The sequence below is a fragment of the Triturus cristatus genome, chromosome 3_1 (genome assembly GCF_964204655.1).
Source record: "Triturus cristatus chromosome 3_1, aTriCri1.1, whole genome shotgun sequence".
Classification (NCBI taxonomy): domain Eukaryota; kingdom Metazoa; phylum Chordata; class Amphibia; order Caudata; family Salamandridae; genus Triturus; species Triturus cristatus.
The window spans coordinates 22,529,409-22,549,886 of record NC_140583.1 but is presented as its reverse complement, the minus strand read 5'-3'; the positions used below and the strand labels follow the sequence as shown (position 1 = coordinate 22,549,886).

The window sequence follows — 20,478 nt, the reverse complement described above, 5'->3', positions numbered from 1 at the left end:
TCTGACAAAGTATATTTTGTTGGGTTCTAAAATGAAACCATTTTTTTTATATAAACCATTGGTCTAGAGTTCAGTACTTGTGTGGGAGGCCATTTGCTGACTGAGTACAACAAATGCTTTACACTGTCCTCTGATACTGCCTTACTGCTCGTCCAAGCTACCACTTTAGAGAGTAAGGTTCTATCTAACCTCTGCCAAACCTCTGGGGACTGTGGACTCTGTACACAATGTACCTATTTGGGAACCGTATATACAGAGCCACTTTCTCACATCCTGTCCTCCTCCGACACTCGGCAGCAGCTGCGCAACCATGCATCATATCCAACAGGAATAACGGCCCTAAAGGCAAGCAAAGTTTGACAGCAATGCTAGACTGGCGAAAGAGAAATATTTCTTCCCAAAGCTTTCCAGTCTCTTGGATTCCCTGTCCGGGAGAGTGAAAGGGAAATTGACACAATAAGTGGAAGATTGAACCAACAAGCTTTGTGGGATGGGTGGTGAGGAAAACTGGGTCACCCGGGGCAGGGTGATGGCGGCAGGCACTCGTTCTGGTCACAGGATCCTCTGTGCTGGGCTTGTACCAGGTGCCCAGAAGAACGTCAGTCAAGGCCTCATTGAAAAACAAAGGTGAAACCTGCTGCTAGAATGCAAACGACTGCCAGTACGAACTGTGGGCAGAAAGACTATTAAACTGACTGACAAATTATCTACTGTAGTAATAATGATTTAAAATTCTGCCCAAACAATGCCTATACAAAGATTTTCCCAACTTTCCATAGATGTTGGGGGCGCTCACAGTGGATGCCAGGGAGAGAAGGACACTGTAGAGAATGTAGCACTTCACTATAACTCGTTGGGGAGTTCTCTAGCCCGTAAATAACTCATCCTTGGTGTGTGCAGTATGTTTTGCTGCGAGATCAAAGCCCTTTCTTTTTCACTTAAGATGAGCACTAGTTGGGATAATAAATTGGTGTGTGTGCTGGCTGATTTAAGTTCAGAGCACTTGCTCCCCTCACACTACTCATTTGGGAAGGCTTTAACTGCTCGAGGTATACTTGGCCCAGTTTGCAGGGCCATCGGACTGACTACAAGACACCAATGACAAACTACCTCAACAACCAGGATTGGGACAGTTTGTCAGACCTGCCACACCACCACCCAAACCCAAATTCCAGCCCTTACCCCCAGACGCTGGGTGACAGAAGCAGATTCACAGGCTGCAAGCTCGGACCAGAGCTGGATGGCACACGCAAATCTAGCACAAGGTCCAGCTGTTTGAAATCAAACTAGCAGGGGGTGCGAGTGTAGGAGAGTAGGGTCTGCTTTCTATGTTCACCCCCACTTTTTGCTTTTGCTTTACTGGTTTTCGACTTAGATGTGGCTGTGGGCCTGCTAATCAGACCCACAGCCCTGCTGTTCTCTCTCTAAATTGATACTATGTACTTTAGGTGCATAACCCATTTGGATAGGATCACCTTATTGGCCCCTGTACAGTGTACCCTAGGTACCCAGGGCATAGGTGTACCCTAGGCCTACCAGGGGCTGCAGCATGTATTCTGCCACCCCTGGGCTGGCCTTCCAATCAGACACAACTGGCTGATCACTCAGCTGGGGCAAGGTCGTGTAATCACCCCTTGCTTAGGTGTAGTATTCCTATACCTAACTTACATATAGACACATGTGTACCTATCAGTCACTCCTATGGCAGGCCTTAACAATCCTGGAGGCAGAGTGCTTGGTAACATGTGAGATGGTGCTCTAGCATGAGCTGAGCCTGTCTGCAGCTTTCGGAACCATGTCCTTATAGCTGTTCTATGATATAGCCTACCATATACTCTTAAAGTACCTTATAATCTTAAACGGTTATGGTAACTATGGTTTGGCTTTATCAAAACATGTCGTGTAAGGTGTCTAACACTTTGGAATAATACCCCCATCCCATTTCTGGACATGAGGATATTATTCCCCCCTTCTAGAGGGAAAGACATGTTGAAATCATACTTTACTGTTAGCCTCTGACCAAAGCCTCAGCATCACAAAATGGATGCTGCTGCCACGACACAAGTCTGACCACCTGCTGCTGGGAGTGATCCCAGTCAGGGAGGCCTGGACAATAGGTTTCCTGCTTGGGGAGGTGCTAGCACCTCCCCAGACAGCCTTTAGTGTATTGGGGCAGGGTGGGCTGAAAGGAATGAGACATGCCTGGGGCACACAAGGTGTTCCTTGCATAGTCCAGTTCAAACCGGCGCTGGGGCACTCCAGCCCCAGCTCTGGCGCGAAACTGGACAAAGGGAAGTGGGTGTAACCACCCCCCTCCCAGGTCCCACCCATAAGGCGTGACCTAGCAGGTATCCCAGCCCCCCAGATTAGTATAAGAGTGGGAGTTGGGCCTCAAGACTTTAGATTATCCTGAACCTGCAACTTGAACAGAAACTCTGGACCTTCGACATTCGACGAAAGAAGAAGACTGAAGAATATCCCTTGTGGCCAAGGAGTGGCTACCCTGTGCAAACAGGCACCATCAAGAGACTACCCTTTGCTTTGCTAAAGTTCTACGAGGGACCGACTGCAGAGCCCGACCAGAGCCTTGACTTCCAGACTTCTCCGACCCTGATCCACTTCCACAGCAGAGCTGAGATCCGTGGAGGCGACGAGAGACGTGGGACCGGCTACCTGGGAAAAGTGGCTAGTATCTTCAAGCGCAGCTTCTGAGGCACCCTCGAAGTTGTGCACCGGGGATTGAGAAGCCCCACCCCCAAGCACCATCTGCACCGAAGACCAGCCCCCCACACTCCACGAGGCCTGCGTGGGGCCCTTCTGCATTTTCCTGCTTGCCGCATCTGTCCGGTTGCTTGCCCGCTGGCTAGTGGCCTTTGTGACGACGCATCCCGTAATCTTCAGTGCTGGTTTGGCTCCTCCAGACTGGCTCCTGCTCCTTTGAAAAAGAGAAGCACCCCAGACCTTCCTGGTCTGCACCAGAAGCAAGTCCTCCGTTCTCGTGGGTTCCGCTTGCCAAGGCTTGGTGAGTCCTAGTCCAACTTCGACGACGCCGACAGCAAGAGCCTTCGTGGGACAGCTCGCCTCCTGGTCCTGGTCGTCCTAGACGTTCCCTGGACCTCGTGGCTGCAGCGACAAGCTTCACCTTCACCTGCAATCTTCACAACATCGCCTGGTTCCTTCCTGGTTCCACGTGGTCACTGGCTAGTGACCTTGACTCTGTCCCTTCTGCTTGCAGGTCTCCTCTCTTCTTGATCCCAGCCTTGGGATCCACCGGACACTCTTCACTGACTGCCTGTCAGCAACTTTCCTTCAGGCATCCATAGAAGTCCACGACGAAACCCGACGCAAGTTCACACCTATGCACCCGCAGCCTGTGGGCTAGGTAACTTGGGTACTTCGGTGCTCACAAGGGTAGTGACTATCCTAGGGTCTAGTTTCCGAGTCTCGACTCTCTAGCTGCTTTAGAAGTGTCCTTAAACTGTTAATTTTTAACAACTACTATTTCTATCGACTTTTACGCATTACGCGTGAGTGTTTCCACTCTGCACCTGAATCCCGTGGGCCTCCCACTTCCTAACTGTTGCTAGTGTAGCGTAGCCCCAGCGATTCCCTAGGCATAGGCCTATCCTATTTCCGTGACAGTGGTCCTTATACCACTTACTTAGTATATGGTTTGCGTGGCCCCTAGGGCCTAACTGTATTACTTACCTGTGTGACTTAATGTATGCTTAAATAAGACTGTGTTGTACTTACCTCTAATCTCATAAAGAGTGCTGAGGGTTTGACTAGAATAAATACACTTTATTTTATATATATATCTGTTGTGGTGTCCTTTCATTTGGTATTCAAGGGATTATATAAGTTATCACAGCTGGCTTCACATGCCATTCAGAGTTTAGCCTAAGACTGCTCTTATCCATGCTACCACTAGGATAGCTGGTCTATAAGGTTGACTTTACAACCAATCACCATAAGGGTATTTGGACTGATATAGGGTGTACACTAGAACTAGTGACATCATACATCAGGCCAACTTCTCACAGCGAGACCCAACTAAGTTAATCAGCATTTTGACACTGGGAATAACTACTACACTTGGCATATATTACGCTTGACTCACCCAAGTGAAAGTGGAAGCTCACTGTTATTGCTTTGAGGAACAGATGGCGGAGCCAGCAAGTTTATTATTTCTCAGACAGCAGTGGTAAAAGGCTCATCTTTACGTGCTATCCAAGTGAACACTGCGTTGTGGCTCTGCCAGTTAGGAGGCATTCATGGATTGTGGATATATGCAAGTATATATTCTGGGGCAGCTAAGAAAGTTGAAACACTCAAAAGAAATGCAAGAATCCCCATTACATTTGTACTCCGTAATCTGAGACAGTGTCTGCTGGATGAAAATCTACCATGAAACTTACGTCCGTCATCACGGCGAGAGCTTTGATGTGGCGCTGGAAGTCGGAGTGAAAAAGCTCATCCTGCAACCATTTGGCAAGAGAACCAGACATCTGTGTCTTCAGCTGCTCTATGTACTCATCACGGGGAGCAGGGAAATTCCACTTCAGCACCTGCAACACAATCAGAAACTGCCTGATGACGGCTTTACAAGGGGTAGATGAGAGGAGGTAAGGAGTTATTGGAAAAGGTCAGGGAGGAAGGAGGCCTTAAAGGCCAAAAGAACATGTTGCAATATAGTCAAATAGGAGTGGCAAAGGTGGAATAGAAGCAGAGGGTACAAATTAACATATTAAACATTTACAAATCTTTAATATCCAAGTCATACCATATCAAATATTAAAGGAATGTGTGACCCTGTCATGGATAAAAGTCTTCTAAAGACCTTTAGTTACTCACTGCATCCTCACTATTGATACTTCTACGGTAACAGAAAACAAACTGTCGGTCACAGAATACTAGGGATAAAGTGTGACTGTACCTCATCAACCAAAGACTGACAGGCCTTAATAACAGCAATTTATGGCTGCATAAGTTAACATTAAAAAAAAAAGCCAGAGACCAGAGGTGGGTGGGTGTGGACTGGGAGGCAAGTTCCAGCAGACAGACGAGAACAGAGCTCAGTGAAGTTACCAAAGACCAACAGCTTCTTACCTTCAGAGCCTTTTCGTCCTTCATTCGTTGTTCCTTTCCATTGGGAACAATGATATAAATGGGACCGGAGCGGTCCTCCTCGTCCTTCAAGTTCGGTTTGCTTGGCAGCTTCTTCCCAGGCATCCCCTAAACACAATGCACACAGTGAAAGTGACTGCTTGGCAAGGGGTCACAACCACCAACTAGCGGTACACAGCCGGAGTGACAGCTTCACAAACACGCCTGAAATGTCTAAAAGAGGTATGGGCAAGGAGCAGTTAATCATGTGAAAATAAAATGGTGGATCTCATCTTTTGAGATGGGGGAAGTTCCTCAACGTGAATGGCCAGAACACCAGCAACACCCAAAAACACCCAAAAGGTGACAACTTAACCCCTTCACCACTTGCTGTTGCTGGTACCTGTTGCTTGGCTGCTTTGGCTTTTGACTGGCTGGTGTTTGCTTTAGACATACTGTTATTTCCTTCAGAAGACTGCGATGGAGTCTAGACAAAGGAATGTTTGCTGGTTACAAAGCTGCAGTTGGCAAGTAGCCTTGAATAATCTCTGCTACAAGTTTTTCTAACTGGCACATCCCAAACCTCAGTTAAAAAGAAATGTAACAAAAAGTACAACAAATGACTGCCCATGATGAAGTCTGGACTGGCAGATCATTCCCCTTCTGCTTAGACCTTGGAGTAGGAGAGAGATCATGTGAAGCCTAAAGGACAGCACAATTTGAAGCTCAGTAGTTGCCCATTCATGCCACATCCTACCTCCAGAGAATCACATGCTACGCGCTTTCTTTCTAGTATTTTTCCTTAGACATACAAAACAGACAAGGGAGAAGAAAATGTTATCTGACAGCTCTGCTAAAAGAAACCATGTACATGAAAGGCCTAGAGTCAAGTCAGTTGAAACATTGCATCTACTACAGGTTCTCCATCTTCAGCAGAAACGAGTACTATGTGGTTTCTAACGTGAGGAGACTATTGCACTCAGTACAATATGACAAATGACCAGTGGTCGCACGTAAGCTCTCCAATTGACCTATTTATGAAATATAAGCTTGAAAGAAAATGTGTGAACTCAATCTATTTATAACCAAAGCATAGACCCGGATACATTTTATGCCACTCCTTTATTTGTGGGGAAAGAAAGAGTAGAGCGATAACATAGCATAAAAGCACAGAGTTGGCAGATCTTCCAACTCGCACGGCAATGTGTGGCCACAAGTCTGGGCCATCCCATGCTGACTGCAGCACCAGGTGTCAGAAGAGACACAGGTACCAAAACAAGCCCACTTCAGACAATGGAGAGCCATGTGTGTGTCAGTTCTACCAAAGAAAAAAACAAACCAAGGTTTTGACAAAACAGTTACTTGCCTTAGATACCAATTGTGAGGAAAGAGGCTTTTTGCGGGTGTCACCCCCACTTTGTCCATTTGTGACAAATGCCATGAGCCCTGCTAATCAGGACGCTGAGCATGTGCTCTGACCCTTAAGATACATGGTTGATTGGCTTGTAGCCAATTTGTGCAGCCTTACTTGCAAGTCCCCAGTATACGGTACCAGGGGTAGCCAGGGCCTGCAAGTGGGAGACCAGTCAGGGAATCAAACACTGATCATGCCACCCGAGTGTGATACAGTAAAACATGTCTCCACGTACGCAACTGCAGACTGGAAGGGCAGTTTTAAACTGCAAAAGCCACTTTGTAATTTAAATCAATGGTAAAGCCCAAACTCCTGTTCTAATGTGCGTAAGTCACCCCTATGGCAGGCTCATTGAGTCTCGCGGCAGGGTGAAGCACATTAGTAAAGCAAGACGTGCAACATGTCCAGCATTAAAAACCCACTACTGTCATTTTTACTTAGAAAGATTGGCAAGTACAGAGTTACAAGCGGACAACTTTGCTGCGCTAACCTCTGACTGGGACTACCAAAGTTGGTACTTCAAGGTATCTAACTCCTGACATTAAGCTACACTTGAGACCCAAGTGGAAATTAATGTAACTTATTGCCACAATTTAAAAAATTGTGACTGTTAACCAGTCTTCCAGTGGCGATTTGCAGGGCTGACCATGAAACCGCCCTCCGCTCCCCTGGAGAGACATGTCAATGACTCCCAGGTCAGACGACAACGGAGGCCTGCCACTGGAGAGGTTACCTCCTTTGCAGGAAGCCACACCGGGTGTTAGCACAAACGAAACGAAGGGGACAGCACCTTTCAAGGACAAGAAAACACGTGGGGGGGGGGGGCTGGCCTGTTGTACAGAGACAGACAGCCTGGCAGCGGGGCAAAGCGGAAACGAGCTGCCAAACCATTTTTTACATGGGCGTTGGAGGAAGCTGGCTCTCTATATGGTTTACCACTAAGTAGGTATACCTTGCAGAGTCCAGAGATTCACCCAGGAGTGCACAGGGCTCAATGTAAAACCCAAAGTTCTCTATTAGTGGCAATGTGGGCTAGTAGCCTTTGGCCCAACAGAGGAGTGCAAGACATTTATTACACAACAGTGATCAATAATGGAGACGACTCAAGGGGGTGATCCAGACCAATTTTAGAAAAATAGGTTTTGCGATTTAGTTTAGAAACAAGATCTTTGCAATAAGGTAAGTACATTTTTAAATAAAAATAGTTTTCACTTTTATAAATCGACACTTAGAATATTTTCAGAACCGTTTAATGTTATCCTATAGGAAAAACACTAGTGCGGTTAAACAGGTAACACAATTCCAGTCATTGGGACCAAAGGTCGGCAAGGGTCAGGTGAGTACCAAAGTTGCAACACCAGCAGCACACTGGCAACCGGGTGCAGAGGGCAAATTCGGAATTCAGCCCAATGTGTTTCAATGGAGACTAGGGTGCCTGGAGCCACACTTCTTCTGAGTAAGTGGATCGGTTGCAGGGCCCAAGCTTTGGAGGTTAGGACACGCATGAGGGCCACAAAGCAGCACCAAACATACACCAGCAGCGCTGGGGCGACGGGTGCAATTTCAGCATTGGGTGCCCAATTCTTTCCAATTGAGATTATTCTTTGGGCAAAAGGCTGCAGGCGTGGCACCAGAGGTTCCAGGAGGGAAACCAACAGCGGAAGAGGTAAGTATAGATGCACTGGGTCATAGGGGCTTCGGGTGCAGAGGTGCCTTTTGATGGAGTCTACTTACTGGAGCCGTTCACGGTCAGGGGGAGCGTCTAGATTCAGGTGTCATCATGGAGGTCAGAAGCAGTCAACCAACGCTGGTAGAGGGCAGGATCACTGAGGAGACTGCATCGGACGCTCCTAGCCCAAGTCTGAGTGGCTCACCTGTGCAGTGAAGAGTGGGCAGGGATCGCAGGTCAAGCTAAATCTGGAGCCCTAGGTGTCCATTTCTTCAGGACATGTCTGCAGTCCACTGGAGATTGAAGTCTTTCGTAGGCAGCAGTCCTCCCAGGGAGTTCAGAGGTCGCTGGCTGCAAGACAGCTCGTAGGTTAGCAGAAGGTGGAGACCGGCCGGCAGGGCTGGGACAAGGCAGTTGTCTGCTTCAGTTTTCTCTGCAGGGATGTCTTTTTCTTAGGTTGTTGCAGATCTAGTTTCTAGGTGTGGGAGAGCCACCTAAATACTAAATATAGGGGCATTTTAGGGTAGTAGCAGGTATGGTCAATGGGCACCTTACCTTGGGTGACAACACCCTCTGTTATGCCACCCACCTGTGAGAGGGGGACACAGACCTACCCCTAATTTGAGGGGTCCCCCATTATTCAAGATGGCTGGGACTGCAAGATGTGCGTCACCTCACCTCTCCAACCTAGATGGAGTTGGCAGAGGTGAGCACACCTCCTATTCTAAGTTTTCCAGCTGGTTTTCCTGCCAAAAGTGGGGGTGTAAAACTGGGGCTGCAATCTACTGCTAGCAGCATAGGCTGGGGGTCACATTACATAAGCAGGAGGCCTTTGAAACTTCCCCCTTAGAGCACAGACCCATCCTGGGGGAGGTGTGACTTCTGCCCAGGATATGCATTGTTTCTGGTCCCAGAGAGCAGGAGCTCTCCACCCAGGGGTCCAGAAACCAGTCTGGTGGTGGCTGGCTGCCTACAGCCGGTCAGAGATCACACCAGTGTTTTTCAGGGGCACCTCTGAGGTGCCCTCAGATAATATAGTACAATAAATCCCACACGGACATCACTGTGGGCTTATTGTAAGGAGTAGTGTGGTACCAAACACTCGTGTTCAGTGAAGCCATCATGGTGCTGGGGAACTAGAGTGGTCAAGTTTACAACCAATATGCTCAATATGGCTTCCCTGGAACTTACATCAAGGAATGGACCCCAATATTGTAGGGGCATATATGCTCCTGAAAATATGCCCTCACCTGTGGTATAGAACACCCTGCCTGGGAAGCGCCACAGGAGTGACTTACCCATGCCTTCGAGCATTGCTGGTTGGCATGGGACCCAGGCAGGGTGCCAGGTTTTTCTCCCTCACAGGGGCATGCAAGCCACAAGGACAGTGGCATGGACCCAGTGAATGGAGTCCCACGGGACCCTCTTCAGCACCCGGGCACTAGGTACACAGGGTACCATTTAATAGGTCCTTGCAGGGGGGGTAAAAGTACCAAGTGGGGATTCGTTTGTAGGCAAGAAGCATGGCAAAGGGACCTGCTTTGCAGGGACACGGCACCACATTTCAAACCACATCAATACCAGACAAAAAGTGGAGGGCTAACCATGCAAAAGAGGCAGTTACTCACAAGGATATAATATGTAGAGCCAGCGTCTTACAAGTATCTTAGCCTGAACATCTTGGACCAAGAGCGATAAGCCTGAAACTGCACTGTGTCCAAAACAGCTTCAACGAAAGTGAGCGCCAGGATGCGATTTCGGCACGTATACAGTGAACAGCGCCTGCAGGAGGTGCGCTGTACTGTGGAGGTGGGAAGAGACTGCCTGGGAGTGAGCCCGTCTTCAGCAGCCAGTCGAAGGCACGTCGTGAAGTTCCAACAAACAAGTTACTTAACTTCAGTAACGATACATCTGTAAGAAACATTAGTTATACATTCCTTACCTTAGAATTACCCCCAGGTGTCAGACTTGATCCGGAAACTGTATTCGTCAGCAGTACCTCTGCGTGCCGGAAGGTGGCGTCGGTCGGCTTTGCGTCCGTCGTTGGCGTCGTGATCACCAGGATGACGTTGCGGTAGCCACGTAGACGCCGCGCTCACGTCAGTCATGTACACTACTTTCCGCGACAAACGCAGAGCCATGCAAGACACTGACCACTGGTGCACAAAACTAGGGCCCTGAAAGAATATCCTTAACACTAGAAATCAGTTCGCAGAATGGGGAGGATGGGTGGGCGGTAAAACTAATGTTTCTTACAGATAGATCGTTACCGAAGGGAAGTAATTTGTTCATCTGAAAGAACCACGTTCGTTATAGATACCTTACCTTCGAATAGATACCCCAGCAATACCAACCACGGTGGTGGGTCTGAACTACGATCACACCAGAAAGTCCTGGAGAACAGATCGGCCAAAGAAGCAGTCTCGCGGGACTTGGCTGCCCAGACAGTAGTGATTCATAAACGTGTGCAGTGATCCAGACGTAGCTGCCTGACAGATGTCATGTAGAGGAACTCCCCTTCCCAAGGCAGTAGTGGCTGCCGTCGCCCTGGTGGAACGGGCGCATAGCTCCACTGGGGGCTCCTTTTTAGCCAGAGAATGGCATGCTTTAATACACAAAACAACCCATTCAGAAACGGTTTGCTTGTGTACGGCCCGACCTTTTTTGGCGCCCACGTAGCAAACAAAGAGTTGGTCATCCACCCGGAACTGTTTTGTGCGATCCAGATAGAAAGAAGCGCACGTTTGGAATCCAGACGGTGGAGCCTCTTACTCTTTTGAATGATGCGGAGGCGGAAAGAACGTGGGCAAAGTGATGGTCTGCCCGATGTGAAAGGCAGTGACAACCTTAGGAAGGATGGACGAGTCCTGAGAACCACGTTGTCCGGATTGACGGACAGGCAAGGAGGTTTGGAGGAATGAGCCTGGGGCTCACTCACTCTTCTGGCAGATGTGATGACTACCAGGAATGCAGTTTTAAACGCCGGAAGCCTCAAAGGACAGTTGTGAAGCGGCTCAAAGGGAGTGCACATTAAATAGGTCAAGACTAGATTCAAGACCCACTGAGGCATAACGAAGGGTATAGGAGGAAAGAGATGACATGCATTTCAAGAAACGATTAACCACCGGGGACTTGAAAAGAGAAGGCTTATCTGGAAGATGAAGGAAGGCAGAGATGGCCGAAAGATAGCCCTTGATAGTGCCCAGAGCAGCACACTGCTGGGCTAAAGAAAGAAATAAGAGAACGTCAGAAAGAGGGGCAGAAAGGGTATCCACTTCCTTTGCTGCACACCATGTCACAAACTTGTTGCACCGGCAGGCGTATACCGTCTTAGTGGAGAGACACCTGGCTGCCAAGATTACTTTGCAAACTTCAGGAGGCAGGTCAAAAGAAGTCAACTGCCGCTGCTCAAGCTCCACGCAAGGAGGTGGATGCTGGACAGGTTCGGGTGGAGGACTGTCCCTTGTTGCTGCAACAGATGATCCTCCTAAAGAGGCAGACAGGTCGGAGGATCGATGGCCATGTTGAGCAGCTCTGGATACCAGACTCTTCGTGCCCAATCCGGACCCACAAGGATGACTTGGGCCAGGATGCGCCTGATCTTCAGCACTCTGGGCAGAAGTGGTATAGGATGAAAGGCATACAACAGACCGCAACTCCACTCACCATGAAAAACGCCGCCTAGCGAGTGCCGCCTTGTAAATTGCAAAGCACAGAATTGCGGACATTGCATGTTCTCTTCAGTTGTAAATAGATCTAACCAAGGGTCTTCCCACTTTCAAAAGAGACCTTGAACCACTTCCGAGTGAAGACGCCATTCGTGATCCATTATGCACCTGCGTCTAAGTTTGTCCGCCCTGGCGTGCAGGGAACCTGCCAGGTGTTCAACCACCAGGGATATGCCCTGATGTTCCAGCCATGTCCAGAGGCGGTGGGCCTCATGACATAGGGTTCTCGACCCCACCGAGTCTTGTTTGTTGCAGTACCACATGGCATTGGTGTTGTACGTGAACACCTGCACTACCCTTCACCTGACAGAGGGGAGGAATGCTTTGAGTGCAAGACAGATTGCCCGAAGCTCCAGAAGGTTGATGTGGAGCCCGGACTCTGCTGGAGACTAGAGGCCCCTGATCTCCGCCTCTCCCATGTGGCCGCCCCATCCCAGAAGGGACGCGTCTGTTACCACTGTGTTCTGGTTGGGGAAGGGAGAGGGATCTGCCGTTGATCCAATCCTAGTTCATGAGCCACCACTGCAATTGTCATGCAGTGCCCTCCGAGATCTGGATGCAATCTGACAGATTCCCCTGATGCTGCGCCCACTGGAACTTCAGGTCCCACTGCATAGCCCGCATATGCCACCTGGCATGATCGACCAGCAGGATGCAGGAGGCCATGGGGCCCAGCAGCCTCAGGATCATCCTAACCGAAACCCAGGATAGAGGCTGAAAGATCGGAATCATAGCCCGAATATCTCAAACTCGCTGTTCAGGAGGACAAACCCAAAACCGCGTCATGTCCAGAACTGCTCCGATGAAGAGGAGCTTCTGAGAGGGGATCAGGTGTGACTTCGGCACATTGGTGGAGAACCTCAGCAAATGCAAGAGGTCCGCCGTAGTCTGGAGGTGGGAGACTACTGCCTGGGGTGAGCCCGCTTCCAACAGCCAGCCGTCGCTGTAGGGGAAGACAAACCCCTGATCTTCGCAGATGAGCTGCGACCACCGCCATCACTTTCGTTAACACCCGAGGGGCGCTGTTAAGGCCAAAGGGGAGCACGATAAACTGAAAGTGATCGTGGCCTACCGTGAACAGCAGGTAACGCTGGTGTGACGGCAGGACGGGGACGTGAAAGTAAGCGTCCTGCAAATCCAACGCTACCATCCAGTCTCCAGGGTCTAGAGCAGACAAGACCTGCGCGAGCGGCAACATCTTGAACTTGTCTTTCCGGAGGAAGCGGTTGATGTTCATGAGATCCAAGTTAGGCCGCAGACCCTTGTCCTTCTTGGGTACCAGAAAGTAGTGGTAATAGCAACCACGACCTACTTCTGGGACAGGAACGTGCTCGATGGCTGCCTTGGCCAAGAGAGCCATGGCTTCCTGCTGGAGAAGGACAAAATTATCTTCCGACATACGATCGTATTGAGGTGGCATGGCTGGAGGGTAGCCTCGAAGGGGAGGGAATAGCCCCTTCTGACTATCCGTAAAACCAATCTGTCCGCAGTGATGGTGCGCCAGTGGGGGAGGAGATGTCGAATCCTGCCGCCCACTGGCGTTTGATGGGTCTGAAACACCGGACTAGGAAGGGTTGGAGGCAGTGGTGGCACAGGAGGTGGTGGACTGACCTGCCCGCTGGCCCTGTGACCCACCTGGGTGGGTCCCACGTCTGCAGCTGCACTGAGACTGTTGCTGCGAAGGCCTGTGCCTCGGAAACAAACGTGTATGGGCACCCCTTCCTTGGCCACGAAAGGAGCAAAAAGCAGAAGCTGAAGGAATGCGCGTGGCAGAATGGCCCAAGCACTTGACCGTAACCCACGAGTCCCTAATTCACTCCAACGCACTATCCGCCTTGTCGCCAAAAAGGCGAGTGCCATGAAAAGGCATGTCCATCAGTGTGTTCTGGACATCCCCTTAAAAGCCGGTCGTCCTCAGCCAGGCAGGACTGCATAGCGCCACTGTCATGAAAATCGCTCTGCCCAGCGAGTCGGCGGTGTCAAGGCCACAACGAATCTTGAACTTGGCTGCATCTCTACCCTCAGCAATAGCTTGGGAGAGCACCGTCCGGGTCTCCTCCGGACACTGAGGCAGCACCTGCGCCACCGTATCCCACAGAGTTGGAATAACGGCCAAAGAGGCATGTAGCGTTCAAAGACCGCAACCGTGAACTGGCAGAAGAAAATATCTTTCCAAACTGCTCCAGTTTCTTGGATTCCCTGTCCGGAGGTGCAGAAGGTAATGCGCTCGGAGACGCGGAGTCTTGGACAATCAAGCTCTCAGGGGTAGGGTGTTGGGAGAGTAAAATGGGGTCGCCCAGTGCCGGGCGACGGGCCATGTTCCTATCCACAGGAGCCCCTGTGTTGGGCCTGGACCAGGTGCCCGAAAACGCCTGAAAGTGCATCATTAAATGGCAGCAGCGGGTCCGCAGAGGAAGCCGCCAGCCGAAGCACTTCTGTCAGGTTAGTCCTGACAGTAACTGTAGGTAGCTCGAGGTGGAGAGCCTCTACTGACCTACGCAACATCGCTGAATAAGTACCACCCTCTTCCGTAGCCACGGTAGGAGACAGTGCGCCAGGGTCTGGAGAAAAATCCAGATCACTGGCGTCCTCCAAATCCTCTGCCGAGTCTGGGTCCAACTCGCATTGGGCTGCGAGAGGGTCTTCAGACCCCTCCCAGCCCTCCCTGTCCTCCGTAACCTGCTGGGCAGGTGGTAAAGGAGGAGGATGGAGAAAGGGATAACAATTCCGAATTGGCGTCGAAATCTGCGTCGATCGACACCAGGTTGGCACAGTCTCCATGTCGGCGTGGAAGCCGGGGACGACATCGGCCTGGGAGCTGGTAGAGACCGGCAGCGGTGCCGTAGATGTCGGACATTGTACGAGGTCAACTGACATCAGCTGGGATCCATGCATGGATCCATGGGGGTCTCGTGGCACCGATGCCGGAGCAGTCGTCGGGCCCGAGCTATCGACGACAAAGGGCAAGGAACCCCAGTCAGACCTGCGGGGCTCGAAGATGCGCCGGCAGGGCCCGACAGGCCAAGGCTGACAGGAATTCCTGCAGCTGGGCCAGAGTTGCCGACGGACCGGGGAAAGGCGGGTAGGTAGTCGGCAACTGGGTAGGCTCAAGAGCCATGGGGAAGGCCTCAGCCGTGTCGCCGACAGGCTAGGCGAAGAGCGACGGCACTTCGACTTCTTGAGCTCAGTCTTACCTGACCCAGTGTGCGAAGAATTTGTCGAACGAAGGTGGGGCCTCCGCGACCGGTCCCTCGACCTCCCACGGGACCGGGACCTTGAACGGCGCGGAGCTGACTCTTGGGCCTCAAGCAACTTTCTGGACCGCTCCCGCAAAGTTTTCGGAGTCATGACCCAGCAGTCTGAGCACGACGTGGGGTCGTGGTCGCGTCTCAGGCAGTAGAGACACTTGCGGTGCGGGTCTGTCACCGACATCATGCGAGGGCAAATCTCGCAAGACTTGAAACCAGGCATTCCTGCAACACCAGGGGTCAAAGACTCAAAAAAGGATACAGACAAAGTCCCCAAAAACTCAGTCAAGAATTGACTGGGGAGTACCGCTCTCTACGGATCTACGCAAAAAAAAAAATTGACGTCAGCACACAAGGGCAGCGTTCAAGTAGCTGCCACAACATCATCCCAGCGATCATGACGCCTACCACAGACGGGGAGCCGCACACCACCTTCCGACGCACAGGGATACTGCTGACAAAAACTTTCTGGATCCAGTCTGACGCCCGGGGGTAATTCTAAGGTAAGGAATCTCACGAACGGGTCTCTTTCAGATTGACCAAATCAAAGCACACGTCGTACTCCTGCATTGCACAACTATCTGAAAGTCTGCTTCACATTATGGTGGGAAGTCAAAAAAGAGTAACACCTGCAAATTCTAACCACTGCAGAAAGCAGGGTCTTAAAACGTACATGGTTAAGAGGTGCCATACCTTATTTTTAGCCGGTGCCACAGCTTTGGTCTTCTTGGCATCTGGCTTGGCCTCTGTACAGCTGCTCCCATAGTCCTCGGAAGGTGCTTGTGGACAAGAAGCTGATTTACAATTAGTTCACAGAAAGCATGAGTTGCAGAAGTATACTCTACTTACATTTCAGTAAGACAACACCACCACTAACCCGTGTGACCCAACGGCTCTCTGTACTACGCAAAAGCAAAGTTAGTTTCCAGCTTCAGATCCTTTTATTGGCATGAGAAACTATTCCTGAAAAACCTCTCTATGTATTTTCAGGAATACAACAAGATATGGAAACGTTGATGGTAGACCATGCAAGAACAAAAGTGTCAACCGCAAAGCACAAAGGTGAAGGATGCACCCATGAAAATGGTCCCACCTAACTTCATTGTTGAGAATAAAACAAGAACAGAGAGAAACAACAAAGCACACCTCCAGAAAACGCTGTTGAACATACCAAAAGCACACTCAAAACAGCAGCCAGACTGGCAAATAGGAGAAAATTTAATCAGAAAAAAAAAAATCACCAAATGCAAATGGGTTACATTAGTGAATACTACCAATATTGGATTCTTGAACACAAACCTATAACGGCGCATTTTTAGATACGAAGTTTAGAAGAAAAGAAGCTACCTACCGCTAATAGTTGTGCAACTTGAAGCTGTAAAATTGTTGGAGGTGAGACGTTCTTCTTGCAGTGAGAATCTCATCAGGATTCACGTGGTGCATTAATTAGTTGGTAGTATTAATTTTATTTTTTGCATATGAATGGGGTGATGTACATTTGTTGTTGCAAAAAGCTTTCATAACCTACTAGTCCATCTGTTCCTCTTGATTTGCATTCATATCAATGCAAGAGATTCATCAAAATGGGGACAGATGAGCTTGTCGGCAGTAATGCATACATTATTGACAACCACATGGTGGAAATGGAGTGCACTGGGTTTGTAATCAAAGGCTTTACACGCTGGAGCTGTAGTTCTTAACATTTGGAATTGTGGGAAACACCACTTAATTACTGAAACCCATGCCCCCCCCCCCCCCATTACTGGAACCTGTGGAATCCCACTGAGCCATTACTGGAAGCCCGGAGGCCCATCCTAAGCAGTTTCAATGATTTAAACTCCAAAACAATACACAAACAATAGATGGATATCTTCTAAATGCAGTCGTGTCCACTCATCGTCCGCACCATTCTGTTTGATGCACTTGGTTCTCATGACTATCCTTGTGTGAGAAGTTGGCCTGATGTATGATGTCACTAGTTCTAGTGTACACCTTATATCAGTCCAAATACCCTTATGGTGATTGGTTGTAAAGTCAACCTTATAGACCAGCTATCCTAGTGGTAGCATGGACAAGAGCAGTCTTAGGCTAAACTCTGAATGGCATGTGAAGCCAGCTGTGATACCATATATAATCCCTTGAATACCAAATGAAAGGACACCACAACAGATATATATATATAAAATAAAGTGTATTTATTCTAGTCAAACCCTCAGCACTCTTTGAGATTAGAGGTAAGTACAACACAGTCTTATTTATGCATACATTAAGTCACACAGGTAAGTAATACAGTTAGGCCCTAGGGGCCACGCAAACCATATACTAAGTAAGTGGTATAAGGACCACTGTCACGGAAATAGGATAGGCCTAGGCCATCGCTGGGGCTACACTATACAACCAAAGGTTAGGAAGTGGGAGGCCCACGGGATTCAGGTGCAGAGTGGAAACACTCACGCGTAATGCGTAAAAGTCACTAGCAATAGTACAGTTTAGAAATAGATAGATTTAGGACACTTCCGGAGTAGCTAGGAAGTCGAGACTGGAAAACTAGACACTAGGATAGTCACTATCCTGATGAGCACCGGAGTACCCAAGTTACCTAGCCCACAGGCTGCGGGTGCATAGGGGTGAAGTTGCGTCGGGTTTCGTCGGCGACTCCTATGGATGCCTGAAGAAAGATGCTGACAGGCAGTCAGTGAAGAGTGTCCGGTGGATCCCAAGGCTGGGATCAAGAAGAGAGGAGACCTGCAAGCAGAAGGGACAGAGTCAAGGTCACTAGCCAGTGACCATGTGGAACCAGGAAGGAACCAGGCGATGTCGTGAAGATTGCAGGTGAAGGTGAAGCTTGTCGCTGCAGCCACGAGGACCAGGAAGCGTCGAGGACGACCAGGACCAGGAGGCGAGCTGTCCCACGAAGGCTCTTGCTGTCGGCGGCGTCGAAGTTGGACTTGGACTCACCAAGCCTTGGCAAGCGGAACCCACGAAGAACGGAGGACTTGCTTCTGGTGCAGACCAGGAAGGTCTGGGGTGCTTCTCTTTTTCAAAGGAGCAGGAGCCAGTCTGGAGGAGCCAAACCAGCGGTGAAGAATTCAGGATGCGTCGTCACAAAGGCCACTAGCCAGCGGGCAAGCAACCGGACAGACGCGACAAGCAGGAAAATGCAGAAGGGCCCCATGCAGGACTCGTGGAGTGTGGGGGGCTGGTCTTCGGTGCAGATGGTGCTTGGGGTTGGGGCTTCTCAATCCCCGGTGCACAACTTAGAGGGTGCCTCAGAAGCTGCGCTTGAAGATACTAGCCACTTTTCCCAGGTAGCCGGTCCCACGTCTCTCGTCGCCTCCACGGATCTCAGCTCTGCTGTGGATGTGGATCAGGGTCGGAGAAGTCTGGAAGTCAAGGCTCTGGTCGGGCTCTGCAGTCGGTCCCTCGTAGAACTTGGGCAAAGCAAAGGGTAGTCTCTTGATGGTGCCTGTTTGCACAGGGTAGCCACTCCTTGGCCACAAGGGAGATTCTTCAGTCTTCTTCTTTCGTCGAATGTCGAAGGTCCAGAGTTTCTGTTCAAGTTGCAGGTTCAGGATAATCTAAAGTCTTGAGGCCCAACTCCCACTCTTATACTAATCTGGGGGGCTGGGATACCTGCTAGGTCACGCCTTATGGGTGGGACCTGGGAGGGGGTGGTTACACCCACTTCCCTTTGTCCAGTTTCGCGCCAGAGCTGGGGCTGGAGTGCCCCAGCGCCGGTTTGAACTGGACTATGCAAGGAACACCTTGTGTGCCCCAGGCATGTCTCATTCCTTTCAGCCCACCCTGCCCCAATACACTAAAGGTTGTCTGGGGAGGTGCTAGCACCTCCCCAAGCAGGAAACCTATTGTCCAGGCCTCCCTGGCTGGGATCACTCCCAGCAGCAGGAGGTCAGACCTGTGTCGTGGCAGCAGCATCCATTTTGTGATGCTGAGGCTTTGGTCAGAGGCTAACAGTGAAGTATGATTTTAACATGTCTTTCCCTCTAGAAGGGGGAAATAATATCCTCATGTCCAGAAATGGTATGGGGGTATTATTCCACAGTGTTAGACACCTTACACGACATGTTTCGATAAAGCCAAACCATAGTTACCATAACCGTTTAAGATTATAAGGCACTTTAAGAGTATATGGTAGGCTATATCATAGAACAGCTATAAGGACATGGTTCCGAAAGCTGCAGACAGGCTCAGCTCATGCTAGAGCACCATCTCACATGTTACCAAGCACTCTGCCTCCAGGATTGTTAAGGCCTGCCATAGGAGTGACTGATAGGTACACATGTGTCTATATGTAAGTTAGGTATAGGAATACTACACCTAAGCAAGGGGTAATTACACAACCTTGCCCCAGCTGAGTGATCAGTCAGTTGTGTCAAAATGGAAGGCCAGGCCAGGGGTGGCATAATACATGCTGCAGCCCCTGGTAGGCCTAGGGTACACCTATGCCCTGGGTACCTAGGGTACACTGTACAGGGACCAATAAGGTGATCCTATCCAAATGGGTTATGCACCTAAAGTACATAGTATTAATTTAGAGAGAGAACAGCAGGGCTGTGGGTCTGATTAGCAGGCCCACAGCCACATCTAAGTCGAAAACCAGTAAAGCAAAAGCAAAAAGTGGGGGTGAACATAGAAAGCAGACCCTACTCTCCTACACCTTGTTCATTTGTAAACAGGGTGCTTGGCTCGATAATGTCGGCAATGATGTGATGGCAATTCAAAAGACCATGTAAGTGTCAGGAACTGCAGCCCTAGTCTACAGATCAGTTCCAAAGGACCGTTCATCACCCAGGAAGAGGCTCAGCATGGGGACAGACGCCGACCGTTGTGGTGAAATTATCTTCAATCCGTCGGTTGTACACAAGTACATTAGAGTTTAGCATCAATTGTTTGATCATGGATGTATCACCCGTCAGGTTATTCAACACATTTTCAATTATGCATCCATGTACAAGTCTGTTCTATTTAGGAGCACAGAATGTGTGTGTGGTAGGAAGACTTACCTCTCAGGATTTCCATGCGCCTACCTAGTAGGCCAAAGTGGTCAAACGCCTGCTGATCAGGAGCCAGGCAACTAGGCTGAAGCTGGCAGACTGCCTGGCACACACTCCCCTCTCGAAGGGATAATAGATTCTGTTGGGTCTTATTTTTATAAAGCATGAATGCCTGTTAGGCCCACTGTAGTCATACGAGGATTAGTCATTTGTCTGCTTGCATTTATCACCACTGGTGTCAGGAAGGCATCTTTGCATTGACACCCCAAGACTTTGGACTGATGCTGCTCTATTCAAC

At 49.7% G+C, this 20,478-nt stretch overlaps 1 protein-coding gene across 7 annotated transcripts in view; it reads right to left on the bottom strand.

Moving 5' to 3' along the window:
- Nucleotides 1-20,478, bottom strand: part of CKAP5 (cytoskeleton associated protein 5) — a 1,152,983-nt gene that overhangs the window by 399,614 nt on the left and 732,891 nt on the right. For 3 of the 7 annotated variants that reach the window (XM_085646649.1, XM_085646651.1, XM_085646650.1), the window contains exons 27-30: nt 15,859-15,959; nt 5,510-5,593; nt 5,110-5,235; nt 4,419-4,568 (exon numbers count right to left, since the gene is read on the bottom strand). In XM_085646649.1, coding sequence (XP_085502775.1) covers nt 4,419-4,568; nt 5,110-5,235; nt 5,510-5,593; nt 15,859-15,959 — 461 coding nt within the window. The remainder of the gene's footprint in view (nt 1-4,418; nt 4,569-5,109; nt 5,236-5,509; nt 5,594-15,858; nt 15,960-20,478) is intronic. The other 4 variants (XM_085646654.1, XM_085646655.1, XM_085646653.1 and 1 more) reach the window with 3 other exon arrangements.